Source organism: Phyllostomus discolor, chromosome 1, assembly GCF_004126475.2.
Source record: "Phyllostomus discolor isolate MPI-MPIP mPhyDis1 chromosome 1, mPhyDis1.pri.v3, whole genome shotgun sequence".
Taxonomy (NCBI): domain Eukaryota; kingdom Metazoa; phylum Chordata; class Mammalia; order Chiroptera; family Phyllostomidae; genus Phyllostomus; species Phyllostomus discolor.
The window spans coordinates 217087126-217103760 of record NC_040903.2 but is presented as its reverse complement, the minus strand read 5'-3'; the positions used below and the strand labels follow the sequence as shown (position 1 = coordinate 217103760).

Here is a 16635-nt window from a genome sequence, read left to right as displayed (position 1 = left end):
CTCCCTCCCTTCCCGTTGCTCTAAAAATAAATAAGATATTTTTAAAAATGTTTTCAGAGTTTAACTGAAGTGTTTTTACTGTTTTACTGTGGTAAAGTTTCTGTGACAAAGTTGGCTGTTTTAACTGACTGTCCGATCAGGTTGCATTAATTGCATTTGCAATGCAAAGTGAAAGTGCTGCACTCATTTTGTTGAATCCCTCCTGAGGTGGGCGGTGTGTTTTTAATGGAATTGTTTTCTTAATCTCACCTTTGGACTGTTCATTGCAAATGTGCACAAATACAGTTACCTTTTTATGTTGATCTTGTATGAAAAGTTGCTGAACTCATTTATTCTGATCGTGTTTTTAGTGGGTTCCTTAGGACGTTTATGTGGAAGGTTACATCTCCTCGGTAGAGACGGGCTCGCTCCTCTCTCTCCAGTTTGGATGCCGTGCACTTCTTCCTGTCGCCCGACCCTCCCGTGCCGCCGCGTGCAGTGGGGTGGGCCTTCGGGTGTCGTCCCGGCCTGGGGAGAGGGCCCTTCCTCCACCACGGAGCGCGCCGCGAGCTGCGGTCTCTCGGGTCCTGCTGCCCAGGCTCAGGGGGTCCCCTCTGTTCCGACTTCACCTGCTGAGCGTTTCTGTTAGCGGCTTTTTCGGCGTCCACGGAGGCAGCCCCGTGGCTTCTGTTTCTTCCCCTCCCGCTGCGATGCTGACATTGACGGGTTCCTGTGTGTCGGACCGACCTTGCCCTCGGGGACAGGTCCCGCCAGAGTCGGGACGCGGTGCACAGCTCCTTCTCTGTGTTGCTGGGTCTGGTTTGCTGGTACTTCGTTGAGGGTTTTTGCATCTATGTTTGTAAGAAATAACAGTCTGCGGTTGTTTCCTTGGGCGTCTTTGTCTGGTTCTGGTATCAGGGTGGTGCTGGCCTCGCAGAACGAGTGAGGAGGTGTTCTGTCTTCTGTTTCGGGGAGAGTCTGCAGTGACTCTCAAAGCCAGTATCCACTCCTTACGGGCTTGGTGGCCCTCCCCTGGGCAGCCACCGGGCTCTGCGTTCTGTGGCTGGTGTTTGGCTTGCTGCTGAATGATTCAGTCTCTGGGCTTACAGATCTGCCTCGTTCTCTGTGTGTCCACGGGCCGGTCTGGGGAGCGTCTGCCTTTCCAGGAGCCTGTCCGCCTCACGTGGTCACCTGCACGTCTGCTGGCGCGCAGTCGCTCGCAGCGCTTCTCCGGGCCCACGCCGACTCCTTCACGATCCGCGGCGGCGTCTCCTCTTTCATCTCAGCTCTAGCAACTTAAGTCTCCGTGGCCCACATCGGAAGTGTGGGAATTACAAGCTTTGTCTAATACATGCTTTATCACGATAAAAAAGTGGCTGCAAGGAGCGGCAGTGAGACCCCTGCGTGTTCCCGAGTGGGACGGCCGTGGCACGCTCTGCTTGCCGGGCAGGCGGCCGGCTGGCGATGGACGGGGCTGCTGCCAGAACATACCTGGTTTCTTAAGATTCTCCGTGGAGGAGTAGTGGTTTTTTTGCTTCCACTGCATCATTAGTTCTTCTTTAAAAATTCCTCTCCAGACACGTCCTGAGTAGGGTCCCTTAACTTTGACCTCTGGGGTGGTGTGTGGGGGACGGCCACAGAGGGGCCCAGTCCGTCCCTGGCGCTTTGTGAGTCAGGGTCGCCGCTCACACCAGGTGTGGGCCAGTGAGTCTCGGACCTGACGTGGGGCCGGCACGGTTTTATTTAAGTAGTTTTAACAGTTGTGAAAACAGTGTGCTTGTGACTGAGTGAATTCTAGCAGCACACGCGGGTCTGCCGTGGAGAGAGTGGAAGTCCCCTCCTCCCGGTGGTACTACAGACTCTTGACTTTCTTCTTGTTTTAGAGCCCGGTCTGGACATTAAAGTTGAAAGTGGAGTATTGAGTTAAACAACGTTTAATGTCAAAAAGTATATTTTATTAATTATTTCAAAATGTTACGGGAAGCTCACATTGAAACAGGATTATTTCGTATGTCAAGTATCGTGGTTCTGCCTTTGCTGGACTGTTGGTTTCCACTTCTGTGTTGATCCACGCAGTGCTGTGGGCTCGCGCCCGTGCGCCCAGAGTAAAGCCCGCTGGCCCCGGCACGTCATTCTCCGGTGGATCGGTGGGACCTCTCGTGTCCATGCTTTATTTGTTAATTTTTAACTTATGTTCTCAGCTGAGGAGGAGTCTGTGATTTTAACTTTTGTATGTTATCTTTGGGATATTTTGGTGTCTGAGTTATGATAGGGTTTTATGAAAAATTCTGAGGCTTCCAGTTACATGTTCAAGATTATGTTACCGAGTGAAACCTCACAGTGTTGGTTTATAAAACTACCTAAACACAGTGCCTTTTGCTGGGGGTGGTCCTAGACACGTGCCGGCCTTCTTTCCAGGGCCAGTCTTCTGCTGGGCTTCCTGCTCTTTCCGGCGCGTTTTAGCGTCAGTGTCTCTTGGAAACACCACCCATCTTTCCAGGAGTTTCTGGTTTGTTAACGTTAAGTTGTGTATAAAGTCACTTGGTTTTCTTTACACCTGTCCATCATTAAAAACATTTCTTACTGGTTTTTTTAGAGAGGTGGGGGGGAGAGAGAAACATCGATTTGTTGCTCCGCTGACTGCGTGTTCGGTGGATGCTCCGTGTGTGTGCCTTGACTGGGGATCGACCTCGCAGCCTTGGTGCATTGGGTCGGCTCTCTGACCCCCTGAGCCACCCACCTCGGGCCTGTGTCATTTTCAATTCATCTTCATTTAAGGGTTATTAAGGGGAGTTACCCATGTATGTTGTCAAAGCTTATAGCATGTCTGTGTTTTCAAAAGTTGTTGTTCAGTTGCGGATGTTGCTATTTTCCCCCATTTCTCTCCCCGCCCTAACCACCCGCACCTCCCTCATTCATTCCCCTTCCCCCCATCTTTGTCCACGGATCCTTTCTACCTGCTCCTCAACGACCCTTCCTCTGCGTTCTTGGGCTGTAACGCAGTCTTCCCTTTTTTATCTAAGTTGGTCGGGAGAATTGGAAACTGGTAAATAGCATTTTCATAATTACGGCTCTGTGACTTACTCACTATAAAACCAGGTGACTGGCCACCTGGAAATACTACAAAGTCATACTGAATGTGAACTGGAACTGAGAAGTAAGAACCAGCAGGCAGACAAGTGGCTGGACCAGGCGGGAGGGGCCTGTTCTGGGCCTTGGGCAGGAGCGTCTGGTATCAGTACCGACCCGCCGGACTTCCTTCCAGCTTCCTTCGCGGCTTCCGCCACGTTCGGCCGCCACGTTACGTTCATATCACTCTTCCGTGGATTCTTTTTTTGATGACTTTCTAGTTTTTCTGGGGGGAGGGTGGGAATCTGTATACATCTATGTTATACCTACGTTATGTGCACACATGTATGTTTATATATATAACATTTTCCCCGCATGTAGGGGTCAAGAGTCGTAATCTTTCCACGGTATTGACCGAGTGTCTCACTGTGCCCTCACTGTATGGCACTTTGTGGAATTCGAGGGCTGAAACACCTTCCTCTTGGTGGTGCGGCTCAGTGGATTGAGCACCGGCCTGGGAGCTGGTTCGATCCCCAGTCAGGGCACAGGCCTGGGTTGCGGGCCAGGTCCCCAGTAGGGGGCATGTGAGAGGCAACCACACACTGATGTTTCTCTCCCTCTCTTTCCCTTCTCTTCTCTCTGAAAATAAATACTACTAATAAAAAGATGAGGTAGGTGGGGGGGTGCCTGGCATTTCTTCTCTGAGGGTGCTGATTAGAGTTTTTTAGTTTTCATTTTCCTGATTTATCTGTTTCCTCTGGGGTCCATTTTTTTTGTTTACCTTGTAACTTTTCCTACTAATGATTTTCCTCGAAAGATTGAAAATCCTTGATTGTCCATTTTGCCATGGATTATTTAGAAACCTTGCCTGAAAAGAATGTAGAATGACTCATTGTCCCTTTCGAGTGGTAGTATTTTGAGTGCTGCTGGATTATTAGTTGATCAGATTTTATAGTTTTTCTTTTCAGTAACATTTTCATAACAGTTGGTTTGTAATGTAAATAAAACACTTAATATTAAGAAAAAAATCTTTAAAAACCCACACCGTTCTCAATTATCGTCCACTTTGCAGCTCCACCCACATCCCTTTTCTTAAGGTTTTTCTTTCCCTCCCACACAATTCTTGTTGATTGTATTGCAAGTTTAATGATGCTTAAAATACTACATTTATTATCTGAGAAAGACGTTCCCCATAAAATGGACTTCAAGTGTTTTTAAAAATAAAGCCTGCTGCGGAGAAGTGCATCTTGTCTTCCACTTTTCTGGAAGTGTTCTCCAGCCCCGCGTTGGAAGGGGTCGAAAGGGGGTCCGCAGGGAAACGGTGAGCAGGGAGCGCGGGGCGGCAGACCTTCCCGGGGGTCGGGCGGGGTCGGAAGTGCCGCCGGACGGGGGTTCCCGGTCGGATGCGGGTGGACGCCTGTTCCGCAGAGGGCTGAGCTCACGCGCCCCGCCCGCCCCGCGGAGCGTGTGCACGCCCCGCACCGGCTCCTAGAACTGCCGTGTGACCCGGAAGGAGTGCCGGCCGGGCGCCCAGCGGACTCACAGCCCGTGGCCTGGGCCGCGGGGCCGGTTTTCACGCCCGGGTGCGCCTCCAGGGCGGAGAACCGCCGCGGGGCGTGGGGCGCGGGGCGCGCACCTGCAGCGACTGGGAGGTGGCCTCCCCGGTTCAGGTGTTTGTGGAAGGACACTCCGCTTTGGGACGCGTCTCCGCCCGGTGCCAGGAAGCAGTGGGTGACCGGTGTCACTGCCCTCGTCTGGAGCGGCCGAGGTTTTTCCTACGTTGACACCCTGGACTCTCGCAATCGGCGTTGGTGCCGCCGGCCGCAGTCGGTGTCGGTGTACTGGGTGCCGGTGTACTGGGTCGGCTCCTTCCTACCGCACCCCCTCAGGGCGCGCCCGCGCCCGCCCCACCGCGGGCAGGGGAGGCGGGGAGCGAGCCGCTGCCTCGGCCTCCCTTCCCCGGAGGAGGGTGGTTGGGGTCTCCTGGACGCCTGTCGTCTCCTTGGTAGGTGGTGCCCCGCGCCGCGCGGGGAAATCAGGGCTGTCTCCAGACCCGCGGCGGTGACGGCGTCGTGACGTCAGGACGTCGGAAGCAGCCGCAGGAGCCTCTCGCACAGAGAGTCGCCCGAGTAGGTTTCCTCTCCCTGTCGTTGTTTGCCGCCGCCGCCGGTTGCCTTTTGGGAGCCAGAGCGGAGTCTGCACGTGGCGCGGGGCTGGACGCCGCCTCACTCGCTCCCCCCGCCGCCCCCCCCCCCCCCCCCCCGCAGTCTGTCTGTGGGAGGAAGAGGCCGCTTCCTGCTCTGCCCCTGCCGTCTCGCCGTGTTTCTCGTGTTCCCCTGCGTGGACAGACTTGTCTTTTGACAGGTCGTTCCTGTCCTGTTGGCCCAGGATACTTCTGTGGGGACCACCCCCTCGGTGCACTCCGGACCCGGCTCCCCAGCGGCATCTGCTGTGAGCGATCCGGCCGGTCTCAGTCAAGTCCCGGCAGCCTGGCAGCTGCTCTCTGTGCCCAGGCGGCCCTCCCGGTCACCGCGGGCCTTTGGGAAGCCTCCCGCCCAGCCCCCAGCCTGGGCCTTCCATCACCCGTTTCCGGGGGCACGCTGGGGCCAGGCCCTCGGTCTCCTGCTGAGAGCAGCCCCTGCAGTTCCGGGGGTGCTGCCCGTGTGGGCGGAGGACCGGGAGGTGTGGGGGGCGGGTGACGGCAGGCGCATGCTGGGGAGGTGGCAGCAGACAAGGCTTTGGGGTGCGGGTCGGGGGTTCAGGTCAGATCGTCTGTGTGACCCCAGCACCCCCAGCATGCTCTCTGGGTCGGCAGAGGGTTCAGCCTCACCGGCCGTGGCTTTTGCTGCGGTGCACGTGGGCCCGAGAGACGTGTTCTGACAGGGAAGCCGTGGCTGCCTCCCTGCTCTCTCCCCAGGCTGGGGTGCCATGTGTTGGGCGGGTGAGGCTGTGAGATTGTCTGCCTGGGGGAGGTGGGACCCTCGGGGAACCTGGTGGAGGGCAAGGGCTGTCCCTCACCAGTCCTCGCTTGGCCAGAGTCGCGCCCAGGGCGTTGCCCTGCCTGCACAGCCAGCCGGTGGCTCGGAGAGGACACACGCACCGTGCGGTGGGTCTGTCTGGGACCCGCCGGTCGCCCGCCGGAGCCGCTCCAGGACCAGTGTTCATGAGGGCGCTGAAACGGCTCCAGCACTTTTTGGTGTCCAGCTGCACGTGGGGAAAAGGAGGGCATGCTTGTTGCGTCGGGGCGGTCCCGGTCCTCCCTGCGGCCGGCTCGCACCTTGCCTCCAGCCCAGCCCCACAGGGGCTACCTGGGCAGGGGCCAGAGGGCGAGGCAGCTCCCTGCCGAGCACACCCAGGTGAGGAACTGGGTGCGGGTGCTGCAGAGACCGTCCCGGAAAGGGCGGCCTTTGCCCTGGGTAACGCCTGAGACGAGCGTCTCACTTTCACTGAAGGACCAGGAGGGGGTGGTGGCCGAGTGTGGGCGTGCAGGTGCCGGGCGCCCTGTTCCGCAGTGTCGAACCTTGGCTGGCCATCGTCGACGCGGTTGGGTTGACTGCGGAGAGCCCCATCCGTCGCCGGGGTCAGTGGGTCTCTGCTCTGGCCGTCCGGTGAGAAGAGGACACTGCCTGCGCACGGGGAAGCTGAGCGAGCGAGTCCGCTGGGAGCCAACCCCTCCCTCTCCACTACTGAGTCACCGCGCGCACTGGGACTCCGGCCGGGAGGCCCCCCCCCCCCCCCCCCCCCCCCCGCTCCATGTCCACATCATTGTGTCCTGTTTCCTCGATGCTGGCATCGTTGTGTCACCGAAACATTGCCGGGCACAGAAGGTTCGTCTCTTTACTGTTTAGAAACCAGTCCCCAGAGAGACGGAAAGAAGGAGCTCCTTCCCTTCAAGACAGCGTGGATGGAGCTGGAGAGCATCATGCTAAGTGAAACGAGCCAGGCGGTGAGGGACAAATACCACGTGATCTCACCTTTAACAGGAACCTAAACAACAAAGCAAAGAAACAAGCGAAATATAACCAAAGACACTGAAACAGAGGACAGGCTGACAGGGACCAGAGGGGAGAGGGGAGGGAATTTCAGGGGACAAGGGGAAGGGTTTGCAGGAACTAGTGTAAAGGACACATGGACAAAAACTAGGGGGGGGTGGTAATGGGAGGGAAGTGGGGAGGGCTGGGTGAGTGGGCTGGGATGGGAGTAAAAGGGAGAAAACTACTTGAACAATGATTAAAACAATAAAAAATAAATAAATGAAAGTCCCAGGAAACGCACAGGCTGGCTCAGGTGGACAGTGCGACACACCGCTTCGTGCGGACAGCGCGGCGTCCAGTCCGGACGCTGATTGCTGATGGTCAGACGAGTGGCATTTCAAGGGGTGAAGCCCCTCACCGCGTCGAAACTGTTTCTGCTCCTCAAACAGCCTTATAAGCCCCCTTACAGAAACCAAAACAAAACTAGGTTCTTCACACTCACGAGCACTTCGTAAACCACTGTTTCTGCCTTCGCCACAGTGGCGGCCTGAGGGCCTTGCACGTGGGCCTTGGGCAGCCAGAGGCGCGAGGCAGGGGCCCCTGCTGGTCCCAGGTGGGGCCGCCCCCCGTCCGGGGCCTGGGAGGGCGTGAGTGCGTCTGTGGGGACAGCTTGCGTGGCCCCATCTCTGGTCCAGGAGCCGCAGCCTTGCCCGGCGTGGAGGCCCGGGACCGCGGGCCGACGGGTCGCGGTTGCCGCGGGGAGTGCTCGTCTCTCCCTCCTGTCTGGCCGCGGGGGCTGCCCGCTGGCATTCCTTTCAGCCTCGGGTGTCTAGCACAGGGTCAGGTTCCAGGAGGTGCGTGTAATTTTGGTAGGAATTCCCTGTGCGGAAACACAGAGCTCGAAGGAGTTGTGGGTGAGGGAGGGTCGCCACGGAAAGGGCCTCGAACCATGGGGTCAAGGTCATTCGCTCTTTGGCTCCGGGAGGTTTTGTTACGAACTTCGATGAGAATGGTTTCAACTAGGGTTCTACTGGCCTCAGCATGTCTGCTGGGTTTTTTCCTAAATCCTGGTGTGCATTTGTTTTGAGGGTTTTCAAGGTCAGTGTGTTGAGAAATAAGTAAGGGCCCTGTTGAACAAGGCTTCCCGTCCTGGCGTACTTGGTCCAGGGGCCCCGTGAAGGCGCTGGCGAGACAAACTCGGGGGAGAGTCCTGGGCTGGGCGGGCTCTGGGGTGGCCCCTCTGCCCTCCCTGGGGGCGGCCCTCCCCGGAGTGGCAGGCGTGGCTGGGACACGCACCACAGGCCAGCTGTGCCTGTCGTAAACTCGGTGTTCTTTTCAAGGGCACAGTTCGGTGGTTTTATTTGTTTTTAAAGGTTTTATTTATTTATTTTTAGAGAGAAGGGACGGGAGGGAGAAAGAGGGGCAGGGAAACATCGTTGTGCGAGAGATAGATCAGTCGGTTGTCTCTCACGTACCCCAGCTGGGGACCTGGCCCCCAACCCAGGCCTGTGCCCGACCGGGGATTGACCCCGAGAGCCTTTGGCTCACAGGCCGGCACCCAGTGCACTGAGCCACACCGGCCAGGGCTTACTCCTAACACATTCAGAGTTGGGCAGCCACCACTACCGTCTAATGCCGGCGCCTTCTACCGCCTCTGAGAGAAACCCCACACCCACCCCTGCCGCCCCCGGCCCCTGCTTTCCGTCCCCGTGGACTCGCCTGCTCTGGGCGTTCCGTGTGATGGGACCACACGGTGCGTGGTCCTCTGCGACGGGCTCCTGTACTCGGCGCAGTGCGTGTGAGGTCCGTGCTCGTAGCGTGCAGCGTTCCCTTTCTGTGGCCCGAAGACACCCCCCCCCCCCCCCCCCACCGAGCGTCGGGGCCGCGTCTGGCCGACCCGCTTCCCGGTGCGCAGACGTCAGAGCCGCCTCTGGCCCGTGGCTGCTCTGCGCAGTGCCGCCGTGAGTGCTGGCGTGGCTGTGCGTCTCCACCTCTGCGGGGCACGCGCCTGGGGGTGGGGTTGCTCGGTGTCCTGGGACACTGCCTCCGTCCTTCCCTGACCCTCCTCGGAGCAGGGCGGGAGGGGGGGCTCCTGTTTGCCAGCTCCCCGCCAGCTCGTGCCGCCTGCCTGTCTGTCCGTCTGTCACAGCCATGCTGGCGGGTGGGCAGTGGCGCCCCACGGGGCTTGGTTTGCGTGTCCGTGGTGGCCTGTGGTGTTGGCCAGCATTTCACGTGTTCGTCAGCCTTCCTTCCATACGTCGTCTCTGGAGAAGTGCCTGTTCGGGTCATCCGCCCGTTCTTCCTCTGGGCTGTCGTTTTGTTCGTGGACTGCAGGAGTTTTTAGTGTGTTTGGGATACAAGTCCCCTATCAGACACGTGAATTAGCACATTTTTCTTCATTTTCTGGCTCGTCCTTTCATTTCCTTAGTGGTGTCTTGTGAAGCACAAACATTTTTAGTTTTGATGAAGTCCAGTTTAAAAAAATGCTGTGTTTTTGGTTTCACATTTAAGAGTCCCTTCCCTAACCCAAGGTCACAAATATTCATTACACCTGCACTTTCTTCTAAGACTTTTACCGGTCTAGCTCTTTTGCACCTTTGATTCATTCTGAGTAAGTTTTCGATGGGTGTGTGAGCCGGGGCCGTGCTGGTTCTGTTGCAGGCGGAGGTGCAGGCGCCGGCCCCGTTGGTGGAAGAGACTTCTTTTCCCACTGAGCTGTCTCGGGGGGGCGGGGGGGGGTGCAGGTCACACGGGGCTTGGGGGGGGGTTGCACTGTGTTCTGCGTCTGGCTTCTTGTGCTTCGGGCTGTTCCTGAGGGCCCTCGGGGATGCAGGCGACAGGGGTCTGTGCTCGCTGCTGGGGCTGCTGGGCGGCCCCCGCCACACGAATCCTGCCGGTGGTTCGTCCTCCTGTGAGTGAACCGTTTGTTTGTTTGTCTTTAAGATTGTATTTACTGTCAGAGGGGGCGCCAGGGAGAAAGACAGGGAGAGAAACGTCGGTGTGTGTTTCTCTAGGCTGCCTCTCCCATGTGTCCACCTGGGGACCTGACCTGCTACTCAGGTGGGTGCCCTGACTGGGGATCGAACTGGCAATCTTGGGGTTTGCAGGACGATGCCCAGCCCACTGAGCCACACCAGCCAGGACTGGAATTGTTTTTTGTTTTAAAGATTTTATTTATTTTTAAAGAGGGAGAGTGGAAGGGAGAGAAGGAAACATTAACGTGTGATTGCCTCTCGAGCGCCCCCTACTGGGAATGCAGCCCTCAACCCAGGCATGCGCCCTGACTGGGAATCGAACCGTCGACGACCTTTTGATGCGCAGGCCGGCGCTCCATCCACAGAGCCCCACCAGCCGGGGGTGTAATCGGTTTTTGACAGTTGTGAATAAAGCTGCGGTGCCCATTCTGGGATCCTCCTGATGGGCATGACAGGGTCCTTGTTAGCTTAGTAGCCGTGAGCACGAATGGGGCGGGTGCGTGGTGAACACTCTGTTCAGAAGCGAGTGGGAGACTGTTTACTTGGATAACCGGTGTTCGGAGAACTTGAGTGATGCAGCTCGCCTGTGGCCACAACGGTGCCGGCTCTGCTGGCCGCCGCGGAGGGTCCGTGCCGCGGCCGCGCTCCGCGGGAGGGAGTCACAGCGGCTGCCGTCTGCCGCGCGGGAAGGGAGCGCCACGGAGTCGGTGACGTGCTGCCCGCCTGTCGCCTGGGTCATGGCGGCAAGGGCAAGCGGGGCCAGTTCCTCCTCTGGTGTTGAAAACTGAAGCTGAAAGCGAGTTACTTAAGTTCAGTAACTTCATTCGTTAGATCCGTGGGGTGACGCCGGTTAATACAGTTATGTAAGTTCCAAGTGTAAAGCTGGAAACGTTTAGAGCCGGGAGCACCACGAAGAGTCACACGTGGGGGAAGTGAGAATGAATGACCAGGGGATGACAACACCAAGGGTTTCTGTGGACTGGGGCTGTGTTTCCTCGGTTATTTATCAGGAGCAGACAACAGCGTTTCTCCGGCAGGTTTTGGAGGTTGTTCCGTGACGTCCCCGGCACACGGCGGGGGGGGGGGGGGGGTGTTCAGGAAGTAGCGGTGGGGGTGGACCTGGTATCTTACAAATACTGGGGGTGGAGGAGAGTGACAGAAATTTTTTTAAATCTTATTTATTTTTAGAGAGGGAAGGGAGGGAGAAAGACAGAGAGAAACATCAATGTGTGGTTGCTGGGGGCCGTGGCCTGCAACCCAGGCATGTGCCCTGACTGGGAATCGAACCTGCGATGCTCAATCCACTGAGCTACGCCAGCCAGGGTGAGAGTGACAGAAACTTCAAGCACAGCAAGTCCTGACTTCATGCCGCTGATGGGTCTGTGACTTGGAGCAGAACGACAGGTGTCAATGGCCAGCTGACCACAAGCTGATCGACAGGATGAGAGCTAAGGCCCCCAGCACTCCATCGACGCCTTGGTGAGACCACCACTCACGGACCTGCCGTCCTAAGTCCCGGTCTCCCTTCTCGTGTCTCCTGAGTGGGACCTCGTCACATGTGGGAACTGGTCGTAACAGGAAGTTGGTGGGTGTTATTTCGTTGCTAAAAATTCCCCCGAATCAGTGCCCTGACCACTGTGGCTCCGAGGGTTGGGTGTCCTCCCATAAACCGAAGGTTACCGGTTCGATTCCCGGTCAGGGCGCTGCCTGGGTTTGGAGTCCTGTCCTCGGCCCAGCACGTAGAAGAGGCAGCTGATCAGTGTCTCTCTCTCATCAGTGTTTCTCTCCCTCTCTTCCTCCTTCCCTTCTCCTTCCTCTAAAAATAAATAAGTAAAATTTCAAGAGACATGAAAATCTCCCCAGATGACCAGTTCCTGGAGTTGAGCTGCTTCCCTTGGATGTGTGAACTTGCTGACGCTGTGCCTTTCACTCCTCGCTCCACCCCCGCCCCCGCCGAGCCGTGGTTTCCCGCGTGGACCCCGTTTCGTCGGGGTCCTCGGCGCAGCCTGGGGTCCTGGGGTCCGAGTCTCCCGGAGGTGTGCCGGCCAGGCTCCGACGCGGGGTCGGGGAGGCGGGAAGAGTGAGTCCGTCCCACACAGGCGAAGCAGGGGGCGTCCTGGGAGGAAGGGACGTCCGCTGCCCCGTCCTTGTCGCCCACGCCCTTCCTGCCCCGCCGGCCCCCGCACCGCAGTGAGCGCGGCCCTGGCTCCGTGCAGGGGCGGGCCGGGGCCTCCTCCGAGACTGCCTATCCCGCCGCAGCCCCGCCGCTGAGCTCCCTTCCCGTGTCCGCTCGCCGGTGGTGGGCCGGGGGCGGCCCCCTCCCCGTGCTCGGTGCCGGCCACGCGCGCGTCACCCTTGGCTCCGTGAGCGGAGCGGAGCGCTGCGGGCGGAGTTGGTCGGCCCCGGGGTTGTGAGGCGCCGGCTGCGGCGTGGACGCCGTCTCTGGGGCGGCCGCCGCGCTGCGCTGCTGAACGCGGAAGCCGCTCGGTCGTCGCGGCCGGTCTTCACGGCGCCTGAGGTCCGCGCGTGCGTCGTCCCGGGGCTGGCTCGGCGCCCGGGGGGGGGGGGGGGGGGGTTCCCTGCCGAGATGGAAGCCTCTGCTCCGCCCTCAGTAGAGAGAGAAAGACTAGCGAAAACCACAGAGAAACCAGTAAGATCACCGGTTTCTCCCCGGCTCCCCCCCAAATGCCCCCGAGGGGCGGGGGCGGTGGGAGGGGCCTGCCGCGCGTGGGGAGCGGCTGTCCTGGGGGTGGGCGGGGCAGCCGAGTCCTGGGGCGCAGCCATGCGCCCAGCGGGTGCGCTCACGTGCGTTCAGGGAAGGGGCCGTGTCCCGTGGGCGGTTCAGTGAAGCGGGGGGCACTGACCGTGGAACCTCCCGGCTGCAGCTGATGGTCAGCTCCCGGTCCGGGAAGGGGACCTTTCCGTCGCGGCCTGTGAGCTCAGCAACGCTCCTGCTGTCCCCGTCCTTGGCCGGCCGGCTCCTCCTTCCCGTGCGGGGGCTGGTTTGGAGGGGACTGGCATTCCGTCCACTCTGAGACGGTGGCTCTAACAAAACAGACAAGACAACCCCTCTGTGGAAAGGGTGTCGAGGGTCTCACCCGGGTGGGCACTCTCTGTGCTCGAGGGGAGCGTGTCCGTTCCCACCGTCTGCCCTCCCCCCCTCTCTCCTCCAGTCCTCACTTGGTCTCTGCTGCTCTCCCTCGAGCTGCTGGTGTCCAGCCGTGGGGGTGCCCCAGGGCAGCACCCAGGAGTCGGTTGTCCAGCGGGAGCCCTGGCTGCCTGCGGCGGAGCCGGGTGCTCCTGGGCGCCTCGGGCCACGCTGACCCCCGGGGTCGTGTCCCAGCCGTGGCCCTGAGGGCAGCCATGTGCCCTGTGCCCTGGACCCACAGCTGGAGCCCAGCCCTTCTCTGGAGTCCGTGCCCACTCGCCTGGCTGCCCCCTCGGTGTCACCCCGCCCCGGCCCTGCCCCCCACCTCCTGGAGTGGGCAGGTGGGGGCCAGCGCGGCCCGTGGGTGGTCTCCACCCGCACACTGGACCTGCGGGCCCCGCTGTCACAGCCCAGTTGGGGCCTCCCCATTCCCACCGCCCCAGGGCTGCTGTCCCGGCCCCCAGCACCCGGGGACTGTCCAGCCTCCCGCCCCACCACATCCCCAGTGTCCCCGGGCTGTTTTTGTCCAAACGATTTGTTACTTTCTGTGTCATCGACTTGCTCCTTTTCTGTGTGAGCTCCACTGACACGTGAGCTCCATCCAGGCAGCGATTTCTGTTTGTCGGCAGATCTGTCCGTACCGCCGACGGTAGTTCTCGGCAAAAAGTAGGTGCTTGACAAATGTTCCATGGGTTCCGATACCTTTTAGAACCTGTAACTAAGCCTCATAGGGTACTCATAGGTTAGGGCACTCATAGGTTAGGTAGGCACTGTTGTAGGAGAGACTGCGGCGTTTTTCTGTCACCACTTGTCCCCCCATCCGCTCCCCACTCCCCCCTCCTGCCCTCCCCCACAGCGGCCTTTGGGTGCAGGACGGGGGTCTGCACTGGTGTCGTCCCTTCAGAGCCACGGGCCAGGAGGTCTTGGGCTGTGGTGGGTTTGTGTTGGCCTGACCTTCCCCACGCCCCCGGGCGCCCCTCACGCGGCGCCCAGGAGGCCGGACCTCAGGTCTCCCTCCCGCGCTGCCGCTCCCTCCCCGTCCTGCTGGGCCCGTCACACGTGCACGTGCTTCCGCGCAGGGCAGGGCAGGGCTGCGGGCTGGGGGGCTCCCGCTGGTCTCCGCCCCGGCCCCGCTCCTCCACACCCTCCTTCAGAGAGGGCAGTGTGTCCCCCCGGTGGCACCGGTGGTCTCTTCTCTGCTCTGACAGCTTCGTCAGGGGCTGACGGGCAGTCCCTGAGGTGCAGGTCATGGGAGGGCCAAGGGGTCTTCCCGCGCCTCTTCTTCCTTAATAGCTTCAAATCACGTCTCAGAAGGCGGAACTTGGGTCCCTGGGCCGCTCCGCTCCGAGCCTCCGTCTCCCCCGGCCCTTCCCCCGCTGGGGCCCCGTTCCCTCTCTGTGTGGGGCCTGCGTTCCCGCCAGATCCAGGGCTCTGCCCTGCCCTGCCCCGGGTCGGTGTGGGGACATCAGCCAAGACCCCGTTTCCGAGTAGGCCACATTCACAGCTTCTGGGGGGACGTGATTTGCTTGGGGGTTTGCTCCCCAAGAACTCTGGCTCCGTTTTTCCTTCTCCTTAGAATAAGGGTGATAAACACACTTGACCTGGGAGAGGGGCAGCATGTGGTGGGGCTGCTGGGGGCACACGGCCCCTTGCGTTTCCCAAGGACACCCCGAGCTGAGCCTTGGGGCCAGGTGAGCTCGGCGGTCGCTCACCTGGCGAGCGTGTCCGTCGCAGCTGCTGCGGGGCGGACAGGAACGCGCCGTAGCCGCTCGGGTGGTGGTTGGCAGGTGGGTCTCGCCGTCCGGGGTCTTCAGCCGGGACCCTCTGCGGCAACGGTGTTGGTTGTGAGGGGGGTGGGGCGTGCGTGCGCTGGTGGTGCACGCACACCCCTTCACCCCGTGTGCGGGCTCACGCTCCAGAACTCCCAGGCAGCACGCGTGTTTTAAAGGATTTGTCTAAGAAGCGTTTTCCTATAAAAAGTGTAACTTAGCTGGAATATCTCAGTCAAATTTCCGTGTAGTGCCAGTTCACTGAACTGTCGGTTTTGCCTCCTCGCACCCCAGCCAGACCGTTCACGCAGCTGGTGAGGGACATGCAGCTGCGCCGGGAGGACTTCGAGATCATCAAGGTCATCGGGCGCGGCGCCTTCGGCGAGGTGAGACCCGCTCCCCTCCCTTCTGCCAGCGCGGCCTGGGGCGGGGCGGGGGCTGGGGCGGCGGCCGGAGGGTGCCTGCACGCAGTCTGGGGGGGTGGGGGGTATTGGGGAGAGGAACCTGGACTCGGGGCCTGTGCCTGGCGGGTTACCCCAGACACCCTTCAGGCCCCAAGGGGTTCTTGCGGACACGTTGTCTGAAAGCCCGTGTGTCAGTTGGAAATTTCGTGTACAACGCACAGCGGTGTAATCACGGCGGTTCTCCTCGTCTGCGGCTGCTGCCGGGGGCCGTGCCGGCTCCAGCTTCGAGTCCGGCCGCCTGGCGTGGGAAGCAGGCAGCCTGCCCGGCGTGTGCCGCCTCCACTCGATGAGGGCACGCGCCCTCGCCCCGTGTTCAGAAAGCTAGGCGGCGGGTTGCTGCTGAACTCTGCTTCGTGCATGCTGTGTGGCTGCCTGCCCCTGGCAGCCGGAAGCTCTGTCTTCTCGCAGGAGCTACTGTCACTGCCCGTATGCAGCTCAGAGTTTCGGGTGGAGACTTAGGCCTCGCGACAACAGGTTTATGGAAGGTAGAAAGCGCCTGTGATGGTGCAAACATCACACCTGGTGTGGGTGGTGACTAAAGAGCTCATTCGAGATTAGCGGGGGCCAGGCAGTCCGAGAGGACTTCCTGGAAGAGGTGGTGTGTGATTGTACTGTGAAGCGTGTGACTGACAGCCAGCATGCTGAGTGCCCTGTGTCTGACTCCATTCGGAGTGTGTTCAGTGAACCCCCCACACACCCTGTGCTCAGCACTGAGGGTTTCTTTTCACCGGAGCAGGTGTGAGCGTTCAAGCTGTTGTGTGGCTAAAATCACGTTTTGGGGCTTCACAGGGCAAATCCTCATTTACACGAAAACCTGAGTTCCCTTGCAGCTCGTTCTTCAGGGGGTCCAGGCAAGATTTCACTGCAGTTTTGTGACGGTGCGCTTTGCTGAAACCCCATGTGTATTCCAGGTCGCTGTGGTCAAAATGAAGAACACGGAACGGATTTACGCCATGAAGATCCTCAACAAGTGGGAGATGCTTAAGAGAGCGGAGGTGAGCGCGGCGTGAGCGAGACCCGCCGTCCGGGGGAGCCTGGGCCCCTGGGCGGCTGCTGCTCTGCCTCGGTGATCACACATGTCCCCCGGGTCCCACCTGAGAGTCCCCGTCCCCCCCCTTCTGTGGGCCAGAGTGGTGTTCGCCCTGAGGACAGAGCGAAGCTCCACGGGAGTTTTAGGCGTGTCTCTCCGTGCTGCTGCGTGTGCAGAAGGAGGGGTTGAAACCCGGAGCCCGCTTGGGTGCAGGAACGACTCTGTGC

At 59.8% G+C, this 16635-nt stretch overlaps 1 protein-coding gene across 1 annotated transcript in view; it reads left to right on the top strand.

Annotated features, from left to right (window-relative positions):
* CDC42BPB (CDC42 binding protein kinase beta) overlaps positions 1-16635 on the top strand; it is a 64389-nt gene that overhangs the window by 9878 nt on the left and 37876 nt on the right. The window contains 2 exon segments of the mRNA XM_036014125.1: positions 15209-15300; positions 16290-16373. Of these exon segments, the coding sequence (XP_035870018.1) occupies positions 15209-15300; positions 16290-16373 (176 nt within the window).